This window comes from Carettochelys insculpta, chromosome 21 (assembly GCF_033958435.1).
Source record: "Carettochelys insculpta isolate YL-2023 chromosome 21, ASM3395843v1, whole genome shotgun sequence".
Classification (NCBI taxonomy): Eukaryota; Metazoa; Chordata; order Testudines; family Carettochelyidae; genus Carettochelys; species Carettochelys insculpta.
The window spans coordinates 14,921,971-14,944,977 of record NC_134157.1 but is presented as its reverse complement, the minus strand read 5'-3'; the positions used below and the strand labels follow the sequence as shown (position 1 = coordinate 14,944,977).

At 49.7% G+C, this 23,007-nt stretch overlaps 1 protein-coding gene across 3 annotated transcripts in view; it reads right to left on the bottom strand.

The window, feature by feature from the left end:
* NTNG2 (netrin G2) overlaps positions 1-23,007 on the bottom strand; it is an 85,772-nt gene that overhangs the window by 23,552 nt on the left and 39,213 nt on the right. For all 3 annotated transcript variants that reach the window (XM_075015618.1, XM_075015621.1, XM_075015620.1), the window contains exons 4-5: positions 3,524-3,696; positions 14-40 (exon numbers count right to left, since the gene is read on the bottom strand). In XM_075015618.1, the coding sequence (XP_074871719.1) occupies positions 14-40; positions 3,524-3,696 (200 nt within the window). The remainder of the gene's footprint in view (positions 1-13; positions 41-3,523; positions 3,697-23,007) is intronic.

The following is a 23,007-nucleotide window of genomic DNA, read 5'->3' as shown; positions in this document are numbered from 1 at the left end:
CATTTTTACTTACTGCCAAAGGCCGAGCCTGCAGCTGCACCTGGAAGAAAGGAAAAGGAACAGGGTCAGCAGAAGCCGGGAAGCCGCTCTGCTAATTAATGAGGGCCTTGTTGAGAGTCGCTCCAGCTTGCTGCATCTTAAAAGTAGCCTCAGGAAAACCATAGAAGGTGACCAGACAGCAGTGGCCTTTGAAATATTTGTATCCCGAGCCAGGATGAGATGTACCTGCTGTGGCTGGAGTGGAGGTGGGGGAGCCAGCTGGCCTAATGCTAATAGAATTCCTTCTTAGTCCCTTACCTGAACTGCCATTATGCCCGGGTCATGTATGCTTTTGAGATTGGCCATATTCCCACCTGAGTAACCACATGATGTGAACCCAGTTAGCGCTGCTATGTCACCACTGCTCCAGCACCACTGATGGGTTCTTGCCATACAGGCCCTGACTCATGAGCAGTGTTCCCTGTAAGCGGAGCGCTTGGGCAGCCGCCCAGGAGAGAGTCAGGTGCTGCCCAGCTGATTAGCTGAGTGCCCAAAGCCACCTTCAGCCAGCAGAATGTTTCTACTGGTGGTGCACATCCCTTGGTTCATGTAACAAAATTTATTCCGCATGTGGATAAAAAAAAAATTAGAGGGACCCCTGCTCACAACTGGATTGTATAGGGGCTGGGATTTTCAGGTTGGAACAGAACAGAAAAGGAGGTTGGGGAGGGAAAATCCACACCTGACCTGAGGCTCGGAGGTTTTGCTGGGAAGAAATTGCCTCTGAGCTGTGTATTCAGTAGGTGAAGCTGTGGGTGCCAGCTTCCAACCCTCCCAGTTTATCGGTCAAAGGTGGGGAAATATTTGAGGCCTACTGGAGGGATTAAAAGTCACATTTAATCCAGATGTTAGAGTAGAAGGGAACACCTAGGACAGGGGTGGCCAACCCACAGCTCTCGAGCCGTATGGCAGCTCTTTGAGCCCTTAAGTGCAGCTCCTCCTCAGATCCACACACGGGGAGTGCTGCCTTCTGCTCTGCGCACACGGCCTCACCACTTGGTGGGAGAAGCACATGGCGGCGGCTCTGGGGCAGCAGCAGTAATGGTGAGTTGCTGGCATCAAGTTACAGCGAGGAGGGGCTGGGGGTGATTGACTCTGGAGGTGGGGGAGGGCACTCAGTTAGAACGGGGGCAGGAACTGGGGTTGCCTGGTTCTGGGGGAGGGGTAGGAAACCCAGAGCGGGGGTGTGGGGATGCCTGGCTCTGCCATGTATTTGATTATATGGATAGATAAAAATATCTATCTAGATAGATAAAAATAAACATATAATACATGGCTCTTTGCACTCTCTCTCAGCGTAGCTTTGTCTCTTACTGGTTGGCCACCCCGACCTAGAAGTCAGGTTTCCCCAACCATAAATAAAGGGGCCAGCAATGAAAATGCTCCGACTGCTGGTGAGACAAGATATGGGAGAATTGCTTCTGCTCCAGAGGTTGGCAGGTGTGCAAATCTGCCCAAGGGAGGAGGAGATATAGGGAAGGAAGAACAAGGGACAGATGTGAAAGCAAAGGAAGGAAGGTGGGGATGGAAAAGGTGAGAAAAGGAAGAGGGAACTGAGCAGTGTGGAGAGGCAAATGGAATGGAAGGAAGGGAAAGAGAAGAATATGTCATTGTCCCTGTCAACACCAAAAAACTCTCCCAGGCACCTTTGAAGGAACAGAGGCATTTGGTGGGAGCTGACAAGCTTGTTCCCTTTCAAAGAACCAGCTCATCTACCATCTCTGGCACACACGAAACAATCCTGTCAGGGCCTTCAGAGCCTGCGCTTCAGCTTTGATCAGCTTAAAGCACATAAATCTTTCAGAAATGGAGCAGGAGAGGAAGAAGGATTCTCTTTGGTAATGCTCAAGGCTGCTACTTAAAAGGCTGGTGATGTTACTGCTGCTCGGTGACACTTGAACAAGCCTGCTGATGCAAACTGGACATAACCCTCACGACTGGACTTTGTTGGAGGTCCTGCTCCACCAACAGTCCTGTGCTGTGGTGGTGATGGGGGCTTACAGCCTTGACGTGTGGCTGTTTTACTGCGGGCAGGTACCACAACATGAACGCAGCAATGAATTCCATGGGACAGTGGCTGTGCTGAGGGACATGGAGACTTAGGAATGGCTTCCAGCTGAGAATAAATAGGGCATCCAACAGTCCCCTCTATCCTCCTGTTCTTCAGAGCCATGATTGTGCACTGAAGGGTGTTGTATTGGGGTGGGGATTTTTTCAGGTTGGAACAAGCTAGGAAAGGGGGTGGGGAGAGGGGAGAATGTGGTGGGAAGAAGTCGCCTCTAATTTACTTGTTAGTGCACATAAAATTTATTCCACCCTGGATAGAGAGAAGTTGCAGGAACACTGCCCATGAGCAATAAGGCATGTGCAGATGTGCCCCACCAATAGAAACTCATGCTGCCCTGTGCATCAGCTGGGTGGCACCTGAATCTCCTGGGCAGCCACCCAAGTGCTCAGAGTATAGGGAACAGTGGTCAGAGGTAGAAAATGTCTGCGGACCACTTAAGGGGTTAAAAGTCACATTTAATCGAGATGTTAGAGTCAAGAGCAAGACGTAGGCGTCATAAAGAGGTGGGCAGCAGTGAAAACGCTCGGACTGCTGGGGCGACAGGAGCTGGGAGAACTGCTTCTGCTCCGGTGGTTGGCAGGTGTGTAAATCTGCCGGAGGGAGCTGAGGGGAGGAGGAAATAGAGGGAAGGAAGAACGAGGGGCAGATGTGAAAGGGAGGGAAGGGAACTGGGGATGGAGACAGTGAGAAAAGGGAGGGGAACTAGAGAAATGGTGAGGGATGTGGAATGGAAGGGAAACGCTCCTGCAGCCACCTGACCTGACTTTTAAGGGAGGCAGACTGGGATTGCCAGCCTCACTGAACCCCTGACCAAGGCATGGGGGGGCAGCTCCATGCCCCTGAAGGGGCAGGGGCTTGGCTGAAGGGGCAGGGCTGGGCTACCCTCCCCCAAGCACCCCTAGCGTTGCCCAGAACATACAACCCCTACTCCAGGCAGCTCTCAGCACTGCCCAGAGCTCGCCATGCCTGGGCCTCTGCTGCCACTACTGCTCTATCAGCCAGGAGTCCGGGGTCCTTTTGAATTGCCAGGCCTTGGGATAGTTCCCCTGCTTCCCTCACCCTCCCATCAGCAGGCCTGGACATAGAGCAAGTCAGAGTAAAATGCCTATCCAAAACCAGGGACCTGCACCTTTCCATCAGTGAGCCAGGATACCTGCCTGTACCCCCATACCCACTCAGTCCAGCCACTTCGCTACAACTAGTCATCAGGTTCTTCTTCCACCCCTCCAGCTGGCAGTCTATTCCTATGCACCCTGAGCATCTCAGAAGTGTTCACCTCTGCTGCAAAGCCAAACCCTGCACTCCTGGGCACTGACTGCAGGTGGGGACACCCTGAACTGATGACTCTGTCTGTGTGTCCCACCAGGAGTCGTGCAGAGTGCCCGGGTTGGGGCTCAGTGCACTACAGTAACTTACATGCGTTAGGGGATCCATTGGGGAGAGGCAGGTAGGAGCCAGCCCGCCACGACCGGGTGCGAAAGTTCTTCTTGCACTTGCCACAGTCCTGGCCGGTGGTGTTGTGTTCGCACTCACATTGCAGGCTGCCCTCCTTAAAGGAGCACAGGTTGGCATGGAGGTTGCATTTACACCTGGAGGAGGACAAGGAGAAAGAAAGAGAAAGTTACGCAGGGCAGTCAACCTGTGGAACTCCTCGCCAGAGGGTGTTGTGAAGGCCAAATCTATAAAAGGGTTCAACAAAGAAGTAGATATATTCAGGGAGGTTAGGTCTATCAAGGACTGTTTGCCAGGATGGGCAGGAATGGTATCCCTCGCCCAGTGGCACTGACAGCCACCGTGGGCCCCAGGACATGAGGGCCCTGCTCGGCACCCTGGATAGGGTGGGGCCAAGGGCCTGTGGGGCAGGGCCTAAGGCGTTCGGCCCTCAGTGCCACCCAGACTGCTCCCTTGCAACCACAGAGCTCCAGCAAGCACTGCTGCCAAAGTACAGTTTGAGCTGCTCTTGTCTGGCATCCTTGGGACTTGAACGGTGCCAAACGAGAGAATTTGCTGGACCATAGGAGGTCAATATTGTGTAGCACATTATTAAAACATCTCCAGCTTACAGAGCTCCCAGAAGACATTTAGGGCTAAATTAGCATTAAATAATGGCATAGAACTCTGACAGCCAGGACTGGTGGCTGTAAAGAAACCTTATAGGACCACAGGAAGTGTGGCTACACCCACGATAAGTGGTTGTCCAGCTAACTAAAATGATGCCGAATTATGGATGTTGTAGACGAGAGAGTTCTGGATTAGAGAGGTTCAACCTGTACAATACTTTAAAATGTGGGGGCCCAGGGCAACTGTCCCCTCCCTCATTGACAGGCCTGCCCTAGCCTGTGTTTGCCAGAATCAGGGAACAGGTGAGAGGGGATGGGCTCACTCAATGATTATCTGTTCTCGTCGTTCCCCCCCGAAGCACCTGGCATTGGCCACAGTCAGAAGACAGGATAGCGGGCTATATAGACTTTTAATCTGCCTGGTATGGCCACTGTTCTGTTCCCAGGACAGTTGGTCACCCACCTGCTCCCAGATGAACTGGCCACTCCATGTAGGCGAACATACAGAAGCAGATCCAGGCTAGGGGACTCCCTTAAAGCAGTTCAGACGAGGGTTTCATAGCACTCACCTGTGTTCCTATTGTCTGGCATTTGGGTTATGAGGATTCATTCAGCTGTTTAGGGTGGATTTTCACCCGCTCTCCCCACATGACTGCAATAGGTCAGGTGCATGCCTGTTCATACATGCTAGTAGGACACAGCACAACCTAGATGGGTGAGACCAAGGTCTGCGGAGACAGGAGACTCAGACCACTGTTTCTTCCATGCCGAAAGCAGGGGTCGGGGCCTGAGTTAAGCAACCAGATTTGAAAAATTCTGACCTTAAAATCTAACAGTGCGCCCCTCTTTTCTTCTCAGTAAAATGGGGGCAAAAATGGTCACCCTCATTTACTACTGTGTGAAGCTGACAATCACCAAGTCCTAGGTGGAGATCAGCAAATGCCTTTCACCTGTGAGCCAAGACACACACACACACACACACATCAATATCATAGAACTGGAAAGGATCTTGAGAGGTCACCAAGCCCAGTCGCCTGCACTCACAGCATTACTAGACCCTCCACATCAATCCAAACCACCACTCAGCCCCACCAGTTTCATGGGTACGTCCCAGGCTGGAACACTGATGTTAAGACTCCCTGTTTTTATTCTTCTGCATTATCATGGAGCCTCAGACACAGGATTTCAGAGGACTGACTCATGTTTACACTAATGAGAGACGACCCTCAGTCCCCAAGCATTGTTACAAGGGAGAGCCTTTCTCCCAGCGGGCGGCGTAATGATAGGCTACAGACCCTTCTGCCATTAGATCACCAGCTGCAAGCCTGATCAGCGAGGAGTGAAAGCTGTGACTGGCTACTTGGTGCCCTGTGGGAAATGAATACAGTGAGTCCCTAGCAGACAAATCTCATTTTTAATGAAAAAAAAAAAAAAGTCTCAGTAACTTGCTCCCTGTCTGAAAGCGGCCAGAGAAAACCAAAGCATGAAAAAAAGCACTAAGCACTTTGCAAATATTAATGACTAAACTTTTAATGAACTGCTGCAAGACTGGGAGCCATTAAATACCCTCACTGTACATGTACATAAGGACTCTGAAGAAGAGGGGCAAGGTAACCCCTATAACAGGGATCAGCAACCCCTGGCACGGCTGGCATGGGAGCCGATTTTCATCAGCATGTGAGGCAGGAGCTCAGCCCCGCCCCTCCTCTTCCATGCAGCTGGGAGCTTGCTCAAAGCCCTGCTGCCTAGAGATAAACAGAAGCCAAGCTAATGCTCCCAACCATCACTTACATGGTAAATTCACTTACTCAATCATGAATCTGTTGTAAGCAGGACTATTAGTGACTTTAAAAAATGTCACCGGCACTTGGCCCGTACCTAGCGGCCAAATGGTCAAATTTCAGCACTCTGCCTCAAAAAGTTTGCTGACCACTGCCCTATAAAGTCAGAGTCAGGTTTGAACTCAGGGCTTGCAGGCTTAGCGTCAGCCCACAAGGGCCACAGGCCACAGAAACTGAGCCTTTCTGCTTGCAGGTCCTAGCAGTGGTTCCATTTGATTAGTGCTGAGCTGAAATGTGTCTGATTCTTTATGTTCCTGCACATTGTATAATCATTTACAGCAGGGGGTGTCCAATACATTCGCCACATGCGGCGAATAGGACAGTATGTCGTGGTGAATACAGGAGTGGCCAGCCATGTGGCTCTATGTGGCTCTTGGAGCCTTGAAATGCAGCACCTCCTGAGAGCTGCATGCGGAGAGTGTTGTCCACCCGCTCCACGCACGTGCCCCAACTCTTGGTGGGAGAAGCATGTGGCAGCCCTGGCAGCGGCTCCGGTGTGTCGCCGGCATTGAATTAGAATGGGGAGGCTGGGGTGCCTGGCTCTGGGGGAGGAGGAGGGCATTTACTTAGAGCAGCGGGACAGGGACTGGGAGTGCCTGGCTCTATGAAGCTTTATATAATATAATGTGGTGCATATGGAACGATGACACCCACTAGTGCAGCGCGCTTTGAATTCCTCTATTGGGCACCGTTGATTTACAGGAAACCCTCGCCGTTCGCCACGGACACGTTCCTGACTCCACCGCAAATGGCAAAATCCGCGAATACTGGACCGGGGAGGAGCAGAGCAAGTGCTCCGTTTTCCTGCAGCTGCTGGACGTTACGGTGAGTTCCCCATAGTTCTTGGCTGCCGTGGTGAGTGCGTGAGGTGGGTGAGCTGGACAACCACTGCCATCCCACAATAGGACCCTTGTCATGTTCCTGCCCTGCTGAGGCTGGTGGATGTGTTGCAGTGGCAGTGGGGGTAGGACCCGATGGTGGCAGGAAGGGGAGGGGCTTGGGGATGAGAGAGATCCACAAATAGGAGAAATTGCAAAGAGCGATTCTGCAAATCACAAGGGTCCCCTGTATATCTGCGCAAAGACAATTTAGAAATGTAACCTCCCATGAATGTGAGTAAAGAAATCTGATTGGGCAGTACCCAGTTTTCACAGGTGTAAATTACCTGAAGGTACATGGCCGTGCAGAATCAGACCAGTTGCATAGATGAATCATGCCTGCCCGCTTACTGTGCTGTATGTATTCTGGGAATAAACAGAGAATGTCAATGCTATCAACCTGGCCCTGTTCACCTGCCTTATACCGCTTCTGCAGCAAAATCACAACCTCTTGTGGAGAATATTCCAGGAGCAGAAAGTTTCTTCACCATTTATCTCCAGAGAGCCCCAAAGACATGTTTCTAACCTTCTGAATCTGCCCTTGCTGTGATCCCATTTGTGCATGGCTGGAAGATTTCACTTAGAAGTTATTTTTGTTTCCCTGAGCAAACTTTTACTCGCATGCCATGCAGAAACTGGGCACAACATCCCACCACTGCCTTGTACAGTCCTTGCTCATCTCTGACTCTGGAAAGAAAGGAAATACACACTCCACCAGGGAGCAAATCTCCTCTCACAAGCAGCAGCTACGAAAAACACGGTGCCTGAGTTACCCCAGGCTGGCCATGGCAGGTAACAGCTGAAAGAGTTAAAAGCCTTAGAACTCAAAAACGCTGGGAACAGCTTGTAAATCAACACATCTGAGAAGGAGAAGTAGCGTAAGCTAACACTTACTTTAAAAAAAAAAAATAAAGTCCCTTAGTCTCAGCTCTGATGGCTTCTTCCTTGTGCCTCTGACTGCGAGAAGTGCCTGCCCTGATGTCTTAACCCCGTTGAATAGGCAATGACCAGCACGCCGATGCATGGAGCCTGACTCTGTGAATTATTTAGCATCCATGGAGCGCTGGCTCCTTCTCTCGCTATAAAATTAACAAAGGAAGAAGCGGGGGAGTCAGCAAAATAGCTGGTAAAAACAGGTCAAAGCAAAGGCACAGCACTACTCACTCTTTGCATAAGGGGACAGGAAAGTTCATGATTCGACCTTGGCATCCACCATGCAAAAGCCAATGTACAAACACAGGGATGCTGTAGACACGTAGGCAGCTCAGAAGCCTGGACCACAAAGGTTGACTTCTAGCTCCTTCTCTCCTCTGCTGACACTCCACTGGCAAGGCCATACATTCCTAGTCTCATTTTCCCTTCAGAGGAGACGTGGATTCCTGATGCCCCCAAGGCGAGACTGTCACAGGTGGCCCTCTCCCCTCTGCAGAACTCTTAGCTCCAGGCCAAGGGATAGAGACAAGATGGAAGCTTACAGCATGACTAGAAAGTATATGGGCCTATCGCAGGTGGTACCCAAGATCTGTTGGGTACCACATGAATGTTTCAGTCCAATAGAGGACCACAAAGAGCCCCTCCTTAGCTCAAACCTGGAGTGCTAAGCAAAGGCCTGGGAAACAAAGCTCTTGGGTCTGTTCCTGGCTCTGCCACAGACTCAGGTTGTTACCCTAGGCAAGTTACTTCATCTTTTTGCCTCATCTGCAAAACGTATCTAAGGCTTCCGAATACAGTGTGAATAATGCTTAAATAATTCGTATTTGCCAGCTGCTTTGAGACTGTCAGATCACAAGCCCTAAAAGAAGAGGAGGAAGGTGTTACAGCTCATCTGTTCAGCCCTGCATTCAGCTACCACCTGAGAAAGTGACTGGAAGCCATTACAGGGCATAGGCCTCTGGTACCTTTTACAGTCACTCATAGATATACAAGGCTAAGGACAAGGCAGCTGAGTCAGATCAGGTGTGAAATGTGACAGCCTCTTTGTCCTGCAAGGTCTTCCCTGAGCCAGGAGACTGTTCCCCATCATACGCTTTCCCCAGGCAGCAACAGTGGTGAACAAGGGTTATTCAGGCATGGCCTTAACTCCCTAGGGACAGCCTGGGCAGCTCTCACCACAGAAAGCTGCTGCTGAATCCCTACCAGATCTTGGCAGCCCTGCCTGATCATCCTACTAGGAGAGGGACGTAAGGGTCTCCTCTGAAAGTGGGTATATGTGCATACAGAGCTCATTTCCCACAATGCATAGCAGCTAAACCAAGCACCAGCTCCCAGATCAGCACTTGGGACGTCTCTCAGCGCCGGGGCAGTGGTCCTGCAGCCCATCGCCTGTCCCATCTCCAGGGCATGGCTTCCAAGATCAGCCAGGAAATGCTTCACTCTCTCTGGCTGTCAGAGCACGTAGCCATGACTGGGCACCGTGCTTCCCCGAGAGGGATCTCGCTCGCTAATCAGAGTAAACAAGGAAAATTAAATAAAGAGCAGAGACAGCCTACTGCGCTCCTCCCCCCAGGCCCTGGTCAGCTCTTTCGCGCTGCCTGGCTCTATCCCCAGCACAAAAGTTACCTCGTCCAAAGGCTCAGTTTTGCCAGGGAATTGCTTTCTGGATTCGACCTTTGAGAATCATCAATCTCACCAGAAAACTATAACTTGAGCAGCCTGACCCCACAACACAGCACTTTTCAAGCCAATCAATCAAGATGCATTATTTAATAATGAACAGCGGAGTAGCTTCAAAGGGCTGCTGAGCCCATCACACTGCTGCTGCCTTGAGAAGAGCTTGTGACTCCCTTAGCCCACCTCCCGGACTGCTGCCCCATTGCTTGCTCTGCTTTAACTCCTTCCACTGGCTTGGCTGAGTAACAACAACTCTCCTCCCTCCACACCCATCAGCTCAAGGGCACAGGCCTCAGCCTGGCAGCAGTGGGAAGAGCCTTTTCCTAGCCAAGAGCCAGCAGGTAGGGAATGGAGAAAACAGCATTAGTCCAATCCCAGGGGCTGCAAGTCCTGCTTCTCTCCATCAGGTACCCGACTGCTTGAGTCAAGGCAAGACAAGGACGAGGCGTTTAGGATCGAATCAATGACAGAGGAGTGGACAATGTCGTGTGCTTGAGCACGAGCTACTTTGCATCTCCCTGCTCCTCAGGGCTGTCACAATTCTTCTCCCCTTCTACCATTATGAAGTGCTCACACCCATACAGTCCATCAAGAACTGCTCAGGGGAGTGACAGCCTTTGACCCGGACATGGCTGGTTTACGTCTAGTCCAGGTGACAGTAGTTATCACTTGATGGCCTTTGCGTGGTGGGTCTCAGTCCAGCTCCTTGTGAGCCAGGGTCTCTTACCACAAAACTCAGCAGAGAGGCCAAGAACTAAACAGGCTGCAGCGTCTCAATTTTTCTCTCATCCATTGCCTCAGGGCAACACGGGGGAAGCACTCAGGGCTTATCCAAGCTGAGGAAAAATAGAAAGTCAAACAGTTTTCCCCAGCAATAGGCATGAATGCTGCAGCAACACTACAGTATTGGCTCCAAATGCTATGGCTTCTATTATGAAGTATTTATTTATTTTTAATGCCAGTCCTTTTACCATCCTCCCCTTTCCCTTTGAAGTGATGCAGCATGGCCTAGTCTGCCAAGACCTAAGCCAGGGACACAAGGGCTACACCTACACTAGCCAAAAACTTTGAAATTGCCATGCAAATGGCCATTTTGAAGTTTACTAATGGAGCGTTGAAATACATATTCAGCGCCTCATTAGCATGCGGGCGGCTGCGGCACTTCGAAATTGATGTGGCTTGCCGCCGCACGGCTCGTCCAGACGGGGCTCCTTTTCGAAAGGACCCCGGCTACTTCAAAGTCCCCTTATTCCTATGAGCAGATAGGAATAAGGGGACTTTGAAGTAGGCGGGGTCCTTTCGAAAAGGAGCCCCGTCTGAACGAGCCACGCAGCAGCGAGGCGCGTCAATTTCGAAGTGCTGCGGCCGCCTGCATGCTAATGAGGCGCTGAATATGTATTTCAGCGCTTCATTAGTATACTTCGAAATGGCCATTTGCATGGCCATTTCGAAGTTTGGGGCTAGTGTAGACATGGCCTTAAGGTTTCTAACTGAGGAGCAGTCACGGCTAAGGCAAGGGCAGCCGACCTCCAGCATACCTGAAAAAGTGCAAACAGTAGCTACCGCTCTGGTCTTTGATTCACCATCAAATTAAAACCTAAAGAGCTGTTTTCAAAAATCCACAGTTTGATTCCCATGATCTCCAGGTCCCTAGGAGTCATTGAATGCAGTCTCACAAGGCCTCTGTGAGATAAGAATCCTTATTCCCATTTTACAGATCAAAAACTGAGATGGAGAAAGAAGTTAGATAACTAGCCAGGGGACTGAGAGCCATTGAAGCAAACTGTAAATCCTGTATGTGATAGAAACCACTTCAAGAGGAGGGTGTGGCAGCACCCCTCTTCCCTACCCCTGGCACCTCAGGTTCCTGTGCATCTGTGATTACTCCCTCCTTCCAAAAAAAGAAAACTACCCAGGAACCTTCAGTTGCAGAAACAGAACCCAGTCCTGGCTCCCAGTCCCATCCTCTAACCACTAGACCACACTGTAATGTTCAATAAGTGGGTGAATTGCAAACCTGCTCGTTTTCCAAGCAATCATTAGCACTTTCTTCCACACTATTTCTATAGTGGGAGATGACCTCTACTTGCCAGCATCTCTCAGCCTCCATCTGTCCTCCCTTCCTCCCATATCTGCCCACTTCTCCCTACACCTGAGAGTAAGGCCAGCATTCCCTTCAAAGCTGACCAGCCTTCAAAGCTGACCACCGTGCCATCACCTCATTAATGCAGACTGCATCTCAGGCTTGAGATGGAGAGCTCTCCTACTCCCCAGGCAGAGACCATCTGGCTTTTCCCTTTCCCCCGCCCTGCCACTGACTCTAGAGGTCTGCCCTCCCAGTTACAATCTCTCCTCCCACCCCACTTATCACTGCTGGTGTCAGGAAAACTCAACAGCAGAGGGGAAAGCTGTTATTGTCTGCCATCCAAAGGTTGGATTACGAAGACTTTTGACTGAATTGTTGCTCACTGTAATTGATGAACCTTTAATGAGTCTCATGGGACAATGTGTTTGAAGGGAGCTCTCTCCTCTCTCGCCCGGAGAAAGTCCTTCTTTCAACTCATCTTGGTTCTCGTGAATACATGAATAACTATTAAATATTGAGTCTGTTCTGGTCTGGCTATGGTCTGAAGAAGTGGGTCTGTCCCACGAAAGCTCACCTAATAAACTATTTTGCTAGTCTTTAAAGTGCTACTTGACTGCTTTTTGTTTTGATAGTGTATAGACTAGCACGGCTCCCTCTCTGTTACTATTTTCCCCTTTCCCGCTCTTGCCATCCACAGCCTGTGATTATACACACCACTTGGGCAGTTCTCTGAAGACAGTGCCCATTTCTACTTAATCCTGTAGAACTCTTCTAACACACCGGTGTGCAAAGTGGGGGGGCATGAAATTTCATTAGGTGGGTGCGGTACAATCAGCTGCTGTGTCTCAGGTTCAGCCATCTCATTAAAAACATTGAAATATTTCACTGTTTTTTATATATGTATATTCACATTTACAGCCCAATTAATAAAGCTTTCACATTCTACAGACTTATTTTCTTACATGGGCCAAAATGGTTTTCTTTTACATATGAACATAACCAAAAATTCCATCGGATTGAATGATATTAGACAGGTTGGGGGGGGGGCTGCTAATTGCACGGATCAAAAGCGGGGCCCTACGTAAAAAGTTTGCTCACCCCTGTTCTAACAGATCATCAAAACATGAAGCAAGGATTTCAGTAACAGCTCAGCAAGACAGCAAATACAAAATACAGTGGGACGTGGCACTGGGGCTCTCTGGCTACGTCTACACGTGCACCCAACTTCGAAATAGCTTATTTCGATGTTGCGACATCGAAATAGGCTATTTCGATGAATAACGTCTACACGTCCTCCAGGGCTGGCAACGTCGATGTTCAACTTCGACGTTGCTCAGCCCAACATCGAAATAGGCACAGCGAGGGAACGTCTACACGCCAAAGTAGCACACATCGAAATAAGGGAGCCAGGCACAGCTGCAGACAGGGTCACGGGGCGGACTCAACAGCAAGTCGCTCCCTTAAAGGGCCCCTCCCAGACACACTTTCATTAAACAGTGCAAGATACACAGAGCCAACAACTAGTTGCAGACCCTGTATATGCAGCACGGACCCCCAGCTGCAGCAGCAGCAGCCAGAAGCCCTGGGCTAAGGGCTGCTGCCCACGGTGACCACAGAGCCCCGCAAGGGCTGGAGAGAGAGTATCTCTCAACCCCCCAGCTGATGGCCGCCATGGAGGACCCCGCTATTTTGATGTTGCGGGACGCGGATCATCTACACGTCCCTACTTCGATGTTGAACGTCGAAGTAGGGCGCTATTCCCATCCCCTCATGGGGTTAGCGACTTCGACGTCTCGCCGCCTAACGTCGATTTCAACTTCGAAATAGCGCCCAACACGTGTAGACGTGACGGGCGCTATTTCGAAGTTACTGCCGCTACTTCGAAGTAGCGTGCACGTGTAGACGCAGCTTCTGTGTTCAATCTGTGTAACCAGAAGCTAGCAAAACAGTTCCCAGAGAATAACAAAAGTAGGTGGCTCCCTGCCTTCCTGGAAGAAAAGGGCTCAAATTCCTGGAAAAATTATGTAGTTTGAGTTCCTCACTATCCCACACAGAGAGTTGGAAAACTTCTTATGCTAAGTCAGCCCAAGTAACTTCAATGTGCCAACTTCAAGAGAACTTGTCTAGTCAACATCAGAGGACTTCAGCATGAGGCACACATTCCGTCACCTGATCTTATCGCTCCGATGCATTGCATGACTAGAGATGCGCCCGCACGGATGACATGAGAGCCAAAGCCCTGACAGTGCCACCCCTGAACCCTGGGGAAATCCAGACCCTGCTCTGAATGCCCTGATTTCAGCCTCACGCTTCCAACCTAGATCTGAAACCAAGGTAAACTGTTAGGAAATTCAGACCTCAAGCAAAACTTGGCAGCTTTGCATAAGACAACCTAATGTGGAACAGGACACGTCACACTGCCTTATGCACAGGATACTTCCCATAATGCACCACAGTACACAGATTTGCGACAGACTGGTGAAGTCTACTGGAACCCCGGACTGGGAAAGAAAACTATTAGAGCTGCCCTTAGAAATTCATTCCAAGGCAGGTCATCAAGAGAAGACCATCTAAAAGATGCCTGGATGATGACCTCAATGGATAGCCATGCTACCGGGTGTAGCAGTTCATTCTAAATTAACATCCACTCAGCAGCTGTCAAAATCCTGCTGATGTTTGGAAAGGCCTCCCCCTTAGCATTATTTATATTCGGAGCAGTCTTTTTTAAAAACCCCTTCCTAGGGAGAGGATTGGGGGCAGACAGGGGCAGAGGGAAAAGGAGGCACCCTGGATATCTGAACATAAATATTTGCACAGTAATGCAGATAAATGCTCTCTGGACTCTCTCCTGGAACACAATAATGCCTGCAATTGAGTTCATTGGCCAAATTTAATTTGGGCTCCTGGAGAAGTTTCTTTATATTAAGTGCTTTAACATACATCACCTCCTCAGTCTATCGATGAAATTCTATTATCTGCTCAGGACCGGACACAACTCGGCACCAAAAGGAAAAAAGGCTCCACAAAGCAAAGCCACGGGCAGGTAATAGGACCTTGGGCATCTCTCAGATGGTATTGATGAAGTGTCACTAGAGCTTGGAGAAGTCCCCAGTGTGACTCACTCTCTCCCTGCTCCCTGCAAGGACGTGCCTCCATTTTTGCAGCATGCCGAGTAACAGAATTTAAGAGTCTTGGGGAAATATAAGCAAATATCTGATGTGAGTTCGTAAGTTAATTTAACTATATGATCAGGAGCAAGGACTACCCTTAAACTAGAGTCAAGTCCAGTTCTGACCGGTCCCCAGGGCTGTCCCAAGATGAGGTGGGGCCTGAGGCAACCTGCATCCATGCCCCAGCATGAGGTCCATGGCAACATCCCTGAGCTGCAGGCTCCGCCCCTCCCCTCTTCACCCCCACCTGCCCTCCCCCACAACCAGCCAACCAGGCTGAGGATTACCTGGGGCAAGGCGCAGCAATGGCAACGGGGAGTTGCCTCTCCTCAGCGCTCCCACCGCACTCACCGTGAGGCGTGAGCAGCAGCATGCGCCGCTCTCCCCTCCTGACCCACTGAGCGCTGCTTCTCCACAGGTGGTGGGGAAAGAAAACAGACTGTGACGGGGGTAGGGGGTGGGGAGGCCTCTAAAATAAGCTACGAAGCCAAAAAATCATCTCCATTAATGAACTGATCCTCAGCCTGACAAAGGCCCAGCAGCTGAGGTATTGTTATTGTTCTCTAAGCCCATTTCACATGTGCATTTTAATATCAGTAACATCCCTGAACGCACATTCCACATTTTTCTCAGAGGATGCCTTAGATCTGGAAAGAGAGACAGAGCAAGAAAAACAGGGAAGAGAACAGAAGGAGGATTCTGTTAATTAGTCTGAAATTGATTCACTTCCCTCCAGTCTGATTTCTCATGACTGAATCCATGAGTCCTGGCTATGCCACATTAACTTCAATTACTCCTTATTAATACCTGTGTGATGGAGTAGGCCCCAGCGAATGCTTCTCGGCCTGACATTAAAGAGAGGAGAAAATTATTCCAAATTGACCCAGCATGATGGGAGCAGAGTGTGGCCTTTTCTATCTCACTGGCCTGACAGGCCCAGGGCGACTCTGTAACAGGAAGAGAGACTAGGAGCCTCATTCATTTACTTTTTCCCGTTTGCCTGGGTTGGCTGCTGTACTGAGCAGAGGCCTCTGACCTGAGAGCTGTGTGGAAAGGTCTTTCTGCTTCCTTCCCCTTCGCTATACCCCACCTGACACGCACACATCCTCATGCGGCCAAGGGCTTTCTCGTTTCTATTCCTGTCCTGAGTTCTGTGCAGCTCCAGTTACTCAGCAGATCAATACAGACAGGATGGAAGAAGAAAAGGAACACCAGGAAAGAGTGAGGGAATAAAAATAAACCGCTAGACGTGAACAGAGGAACAGACTTAGCTGAGCTGGTGTGACGTGAAGGTTCAGGGAAGGAAGGGGGTGTGTGCATGTGTGCTTGGCCTCGGGGGGGACAGCAGAGTCAATCGTACGCCCCCAGCTGTAGGTATGACCTTAGGGCAAGTCGAGCAAGGTGGTTACGTTAGTTCTCACGCCTTCAGGGCCCTGTGCCAGGCCTCACTGTCAGCGTGCAGCCTTCAGCCCCGTGGCTGGCTGGGCCCTGCTGTCATCATGCCATCTTGGACCCTGCTCACTGTCCAGGTCCTGCTGTCAGCAGACTGCCTTAGGCCCCACAAGCTGTTTGGCTGGGTCTCCAGACAAAGACCTCCAAGACTACCCAGAACTTCCATGGATTGCTCCACCTTCTCCTCCAAGACAAAGGTCCAGCAGCTGAGGTGTTTATTCCCTAAGCCCATCTCGTAGGCGCACTGTAATGTAAATAACCTCTCTGAGCTCTCCTTCCACATGCAAAGTGCAGCCTTCAGCATGCAGCTGTGGGAATGAGGCCCAAACCTTCCACTAGTCCGAGTCCTTTTAATCTCTGCCCTGCTCTCTTTCCAGGAAGTTTTGCCAGTTTTCTGTGATCACTTCTAGAGAAGCTGGAATGTGGGCAGGAGGCAGTTGCTGAGGGGAGCCCAGGAGCTTGCAGAAATGCCACCTTGACCGAAGGAGGATCTGGGTAACCTACCAGCAGCACTATGAGTTCCGAGATGGTCCATCCAACAGCCGCACAGTATCTGTAACAGGAACACACTGTCCTGTGGAGGAATTAGATAACCTGCACTGAATGCATGAGCTAAGCTGCAGAAGTACAAAGGTGTAAATTTTCAATAGTGGGAGTAATTAACCATTGGGACAGGTGGTAGAGCCCCCTCACTGACAGGTTTAAAATCAGGATTGGCTGTCTTTTTAAAAGATCTATTCTAGGAATTGTTTTGGAGAAGGTCAATGGCTTGGGCTGTACAGGGGGCAAGACGAGAGGCTCACAGGATCAACAAAAGCTCCACTGACCCCTGCACTGTACAGGGAACAAAGCAGTTTGTTTAAGTGGGGGTCAGATTCTTCTTGTGACTGTTAAAGCCAATTGCAAACGGGCAAGCCACAGCTGCACCTCACTCTTGTCTGCATCACAAATGAGGTCACTTTATACCAAGGAGTAGGAAGTCCACAAGAGGGTTAGGAGGGCCAGTGGCTGATGGACCTTTTTAATTAGCAGAGAGGTGCCTACATTTTACCCACCTGGAAGCCACTCGAGCATCCTTTACGTAAGAGGTACGCCTGCCGCAGCAGACTACCACTGTCCTCATTTGTAATGTGGAAGTGCAACCCCCTGAGACTGCTATTCCTAGCCTGCAGTGTTCTACCTTCATCCGCATGGCTGCCCAGGTCTGCAGGTCACTGGATTCCACACCTGGCAGGTAAGCTTTCTTTTCTTCCTTGTGGGTTTTAAAATGTCTCCTTGTAATTATCGTCTCCCTCTTCCTTTGTAAGCTCCCTTCCTGATCTCCAACATGACACAACATCTTATTTAAGCACTTGTCCCTTTCCAAACCCAAGTGTTCATTTCCTCGCGCTGGATCACTTAATATCTTTCCCTCCTCCTGGCCCACTGAAGCAATTCTGGGTATTCTTAGCTACATCTGTTTCCAGTGCATTGTCTGTATCAGTCTCACATTGATTTCTCCCCCGCCTTGCTTGCACTGGTGACCCTTCCTTGCCGAGGTGTACACAGGATTTGATTTGGCTTTAAATACCTGCATCCTAATTAGTTTCACTTACACTCACAATTAGATTAGTTTCCAGCAAAAAAAACTGCTGGCTGAAGTAGTCACAGGACTGGGGGGAGGGAGTCGGTTCAGATAAAACCTCCCTCCTGCTCTCTCACGCACCCACCCACCATTCCTGGCTCTTTTCCAGTAGGCAAGAATCCCTCCCACCATGCTCTTGGCATTTCAGTTGCAGATCTGGCAGCTGTGGGCAAGCCAGACTGAAGCCACGTCTACGCTAGACTTTACTGTCAATTGTAGATATGCAATTTCAGTGACGGCAATTGCATAGCTGGAATCGATTTATCTATGATCGACTTACTTAGCCGACCTCATAGAGCGAGCTCAACGGGAGAAATTCTCCAGCTGACCTCACTTACCCTTGGTGAGACTGAGAAGCACCGTGGTGAACTGTCAATCCCTGATAGTTTGATTTTGCTTGTTCCCACTAGCCATGTGAAATCAAACCCCAGAAGACTGACCCTAAATGGGTCAACCTACCAGGTAGTGTAGATGTCCATGGAGGGACCCCTCGGCCTCTCATGTCTTGATCTGGTCCAAGAAGGGCTGATCCTCTTGCGGAAAGGATGGAACAATGGCTTGCTCGAGACAAGGGGAGAGCAAGGGTAGCAAAGAAGAGGCTGTATCAGTAGTTCTAATTTCAGCCCATTCCGTCACCCCACCAGTGTTCCTTGGAAGCTGAGTGCCTGGGTGGCCACCCACGAGCGAGTCAGGTACTGCCCAGCTGATCAGCAGAGCACCCACAGCTACCCATAGTCGGCAGCATGTGTTTCTATTGGTGGTGCACAAATGCCTCAGTGCACAAAACAAAATTTATTCTGCCCATGGATGGTAAAAATAGAGGGAACTTGCTTCCCACACAGGGAAAACTCGAGAGCTCAGAAAGCACCCAAACCAGGGTGCTTGTGTAGTTACCCTACACAGCTGAAATGTTAACTGAAGGCAAGTGGAGGGACACCCTGAGCAAAGATGTCACAGCCACTGTTCTGCAGCAGTCACCCGCAGCCTACTGCATGGGGCAGCCTGCCAGCTCTGGCAGCAGCGAGCTCTTCAGACATTTAAAAAGCAGAAACAACACTCAGAATTGTTCCCCTACTTAAAATAGTGCTGCAATTTCCACTGGTCATTTGTAGTCTAACCCTCCCTTCCCCGTGGGCCGTAGAGACATGTTACACAACCCACTGTGGCTTCTACTTGTTTGAAGAAAGAACAAATAAATAAATCAAAAGTTAATCTCATTAAGGTTGGGGTCAGCGCTGGCTTTAGCTTCTGAGGCGCCTTGCTCGAACGGCAAATATCGAGCAAATGGAACACTGAGCAAACAGGAGGGCTGGGATTTTGTTTTAAACTGTCTGTGCTGTGAAGACCTCGTTTACTTCCCGCTTAATAAGAGAAAGAATGAAAGATATCATAGTAGAGAACTCCATGCAGCACAGAAAGGAGGGGGAAATAGCAAATGACGTACCCAGGGAAGTGCGAAAGAGAGAAAAAAAAAGCCCCAACAGCTATAATCATTCAATGGAATTGGAAGGAAGCTCTAGCATATTTATATTTATGCACGGATTACTTGCAGGGGAGCGGGAGTCCAGCCCCTTCTGCTTATGCTTGGAGCAGGGCTCACATTAACCTCTGGTGTCTCCTCCAATATACCACTTCGTGATTACTGGAGGGCAGGCTCAGGGTTCAAGAAAACACATCACTCCCAAAGCTTTGGTGCCTGGTCCTGTTCAAGTGAGCAAAGCTCTGGACACTCTCAGGACACTTGTGAAAGCCGCCCTCTGTCCTTGATGTGCCCTATGCAGTCACAGTCACTCAGCCTTTGTCACCCAGAGGGGCTCTCCCCAGGCTTTTTGGATCATCAAAGGCAAAAAAGAAGGGACCACAACATGGAAGTGGGAACAAGCAACTCCTGAGTTCTAATCTCAGCTGTGTCTCCAACTCCCTCTGTGATCCTGGGCAAGTTGCACATCATCTCTAGGTGGGTCCCCACCTCTGTAAAGTGGGGCAGCCAACCCTTGCCTTCCCCAGAGGGGTTTCTGGAGACTAGCTAGTGAACGTCTGTAAAATACGTTGTTGTGTTATAGCATTTCTTATGAAGAATAACTGGACTGTAGGCAAATCTCACCTGGATTGTAAGCACCCTAGGGCAGGATTCGTTGACTACTAGAACTGGAAGGGACCTCGAGAGTTCATCCTGTGCAGCCTCCTGCCCTCATGGCAGGACTAGGCACTGTCTAGACTATCCCCGATAGATGTCTGTCTAATCTGCTCTTAAGTATCTCCAGTGATGGAGATTCCACAACCTCCCTGAGCAATTTATTCCAGTGTTTTTCCTAATGTCCAACCTAAACCTCCCTTGCTGCAATTTAAGGCCATTGCTTCTTGTCCTATCCTCAGAGGCTAAGGGGAACGATTTTTCTCCTTCTCCTTGTAACAGCCTTTTAAGTACTTGAAAGCTGTTGTGTCCCCTCTTGGTCTTCTCTTTTCCAAACTGAACAAGCCCAGTTACTACAATCTTCCCTCATTGGTCATATTTTCTAGACCTTTAATCATTTTTGTTGCTCTTCCCTGGATTGTTTTAGATGGACTAGAAAGTGCCACATACACTAAAAATACTGCATAAATAATACAACAATAATACTAATTACCCATTCTTGAAACCCAAAGGCACCAAGTATTTGATCCTAATGTACCACTTTCAGAGATGAGATCCCATCCAGTCATGTCACGGCTCCACAGTCCACCTCGATCTGACCTAACAGATACCACTGTTTAAAACCTGCCTGCAGATATAGTCATTCAGAACGTGCTTGCTGGAGCTGTGAATTGATTACTGCAGCTCTGCCAAGGGTATCAGTAACCATCACCAGACTTTCCATGGAGCTTCAAGTGGGCTGAAGGAGGAAAGTGATGTACTGGCAGGAGATGGAGCAGGGAGTGAAGGCTCTCCTTGGTTTCAGTGAGGAAAAAAAGGGTGAGGAAAAGAAAACAGGATCTAGGCACCTTCTTCATCTCCCCTTGTCCCTCAACTTCCCATTCTTCTTCACCCTCTTGTCCTGACCCTTTGTTTCCTCTATCTTGTCTTCTGTTCTTTCCCCTCCTCCCCACGTGTCCCATAAAGCCAGGTGTTCTGCACCACAAGGCTGCCATGGAGGAGAGCAGAGCATGCCCTCCCACTGGGAAATCAGCCAGTGCAGAGGGCGGGGCTGTGCCGCTCAGATGGGGCTCCCCTGGTTAAAATTCCACTGCCAACCGAAGGGAGCTTTGGGGTGATTTTCCTGAGTCTGGAGCAGCATTTCCTGTAAGCTGAGTGCTTGGGCAGCTTGCCCAGGTGAGAGTCAGGCGCTTAGCAGAGTGCCCACAGCATGTTTCTAACTGTGGTGCACACCCATACATGCTTTGCTGCACACAACAAAATTTATTCCTCCAACAGATGGAAAAAATATAGAGGGAACATTACTGGAGTCCTCCCTCCTCTGGGTACTGCTCAGTCATCCCTGCCAGAAGCGCATAACAATACTGCTGAAGGGCAGATTTTTACTGATTTAGTTTCTTTGGATTCCACCCAGCAATAACAGCTGGAAATCTGCCTCTGTCCTGGATTATGGTTCTGAGATTCAATTTTTGTTTAAAGGGGAAAAGCAACACACACACAGGCTCCCCAGCCCCTCTCAGTTCCTCCCTATGAGCAGAAACATAGGTGGTGCATCGGCAGCCAACGGGGAATACTTTCTGTGGGAGCGCCTGCTAAGAAACTGGCAGCTCGTTGCTGAACTGGGGCAGCTATGAACCTGCACCCTACGATAGTGCACCCGCTGTGCTCCCTGCATCAGCTTGTCCCTATCCCAAAGAGAGGGAGCCTTTAATTTCTTCGCACAGTTTCCTTTTCCATGGCATGAATTCAGACAGCCCAATTGCAGTCGCACCTCCCAGTCATTCTGTTTGCAACTCTTAGCAGCAAGCAGCTTGGAAATGATACAAGATGCTCTTCCGTCACTCTGGTGATCATTGAGAGCCTTGCTAGTTGGGTGGGATATTATTTTTTCCCCTCCTGCTAGCAAGTCTCACACAAGCTAGATGGGAAATTAGCCAGCTCGGCATTTTTCCACCTTACTTTGCTTCTTCGGCTGATGTCATAATGTAACATATGGCACCGCACAGAGAAATAAGTATTGAAACCAAGAGAAACAAAAAGACATCCAGTGGCGTTAAACTTCACAAAGGCCCCATGCTCCTGAACCAATGTCAGCCTGGGGGAAGGAGGGCTCTGTGGGGTAGACCATCATCTCTGACAGACCCAGGTTGAAATCTTGACCCACACCACAAATTAAATGGAGTTCAGTGGTCGGAGCCTGGTAATTCTCTCCATCTGCTTTCACGTGTCACTCATCTTATACTCTAAGTCTTTCAGGGTAGAGACCATCCCTCTAGCTGTCGGTATACAATTACCTCAGGAGTGGTCACGGGCTAGAATAGCAATGGAGCAGGTGTTGGGGCTGAGGTGAACTGGCAGAGCTGTGGTGGAGCCAAGGACTAGAATAACAGTGGGGGACGAAGGTCAGGGCTGAGGTGTTACTGGCAGATTTGTGTGTGCACAGCAGCAGGTTCTCACTGGATGCTATTCCAGGGCTGGGAGATGAATCGCTTATTTGCGATCCTGTGAATTATCTCAGCTTGCATGTGAGCAGGTGTTTGACCTTTCCCAACAAGCGACTGTCTGCTCAATGGAGTTTGGGGCCAGAGAGTTTGATGGGCAGAAGAGCAGTAGTACAAGCAAGGAGGGAATTAAATGAAGAGCTGGGAGGCAGCTATGGTCCTAACTCAAATTTACTCAAAGTTCAGAGGCATCCCTGGCTCCAGGGTGAAGAAGTTCAACTTTTTGGCATATTTTATGCCCTCCCTCTGTTTGAGGTGAAGCAAAGCCTATGCTTAAGTACCAAGACAGCCTGCTACACGTTCACACTGCTTTTCATTTCAAAATGCTTTATAACTTTAATTAAACTTCAAAACGTTGTACTGATATAGCTATTACCCCATTTTATTGGGGTGGCAGTGGAGGTACAGGGGGTGACTTGACCAAGAACAAAGAGTAAGTTTGTGGCAGACTGAGACTAGAATTCAGGCCACCCACTTCCTAACTCTTATATCCCCTCCTCTTGCCACTAGATTGGCTAAAGCAATGAGACATCCCATGGCCTCC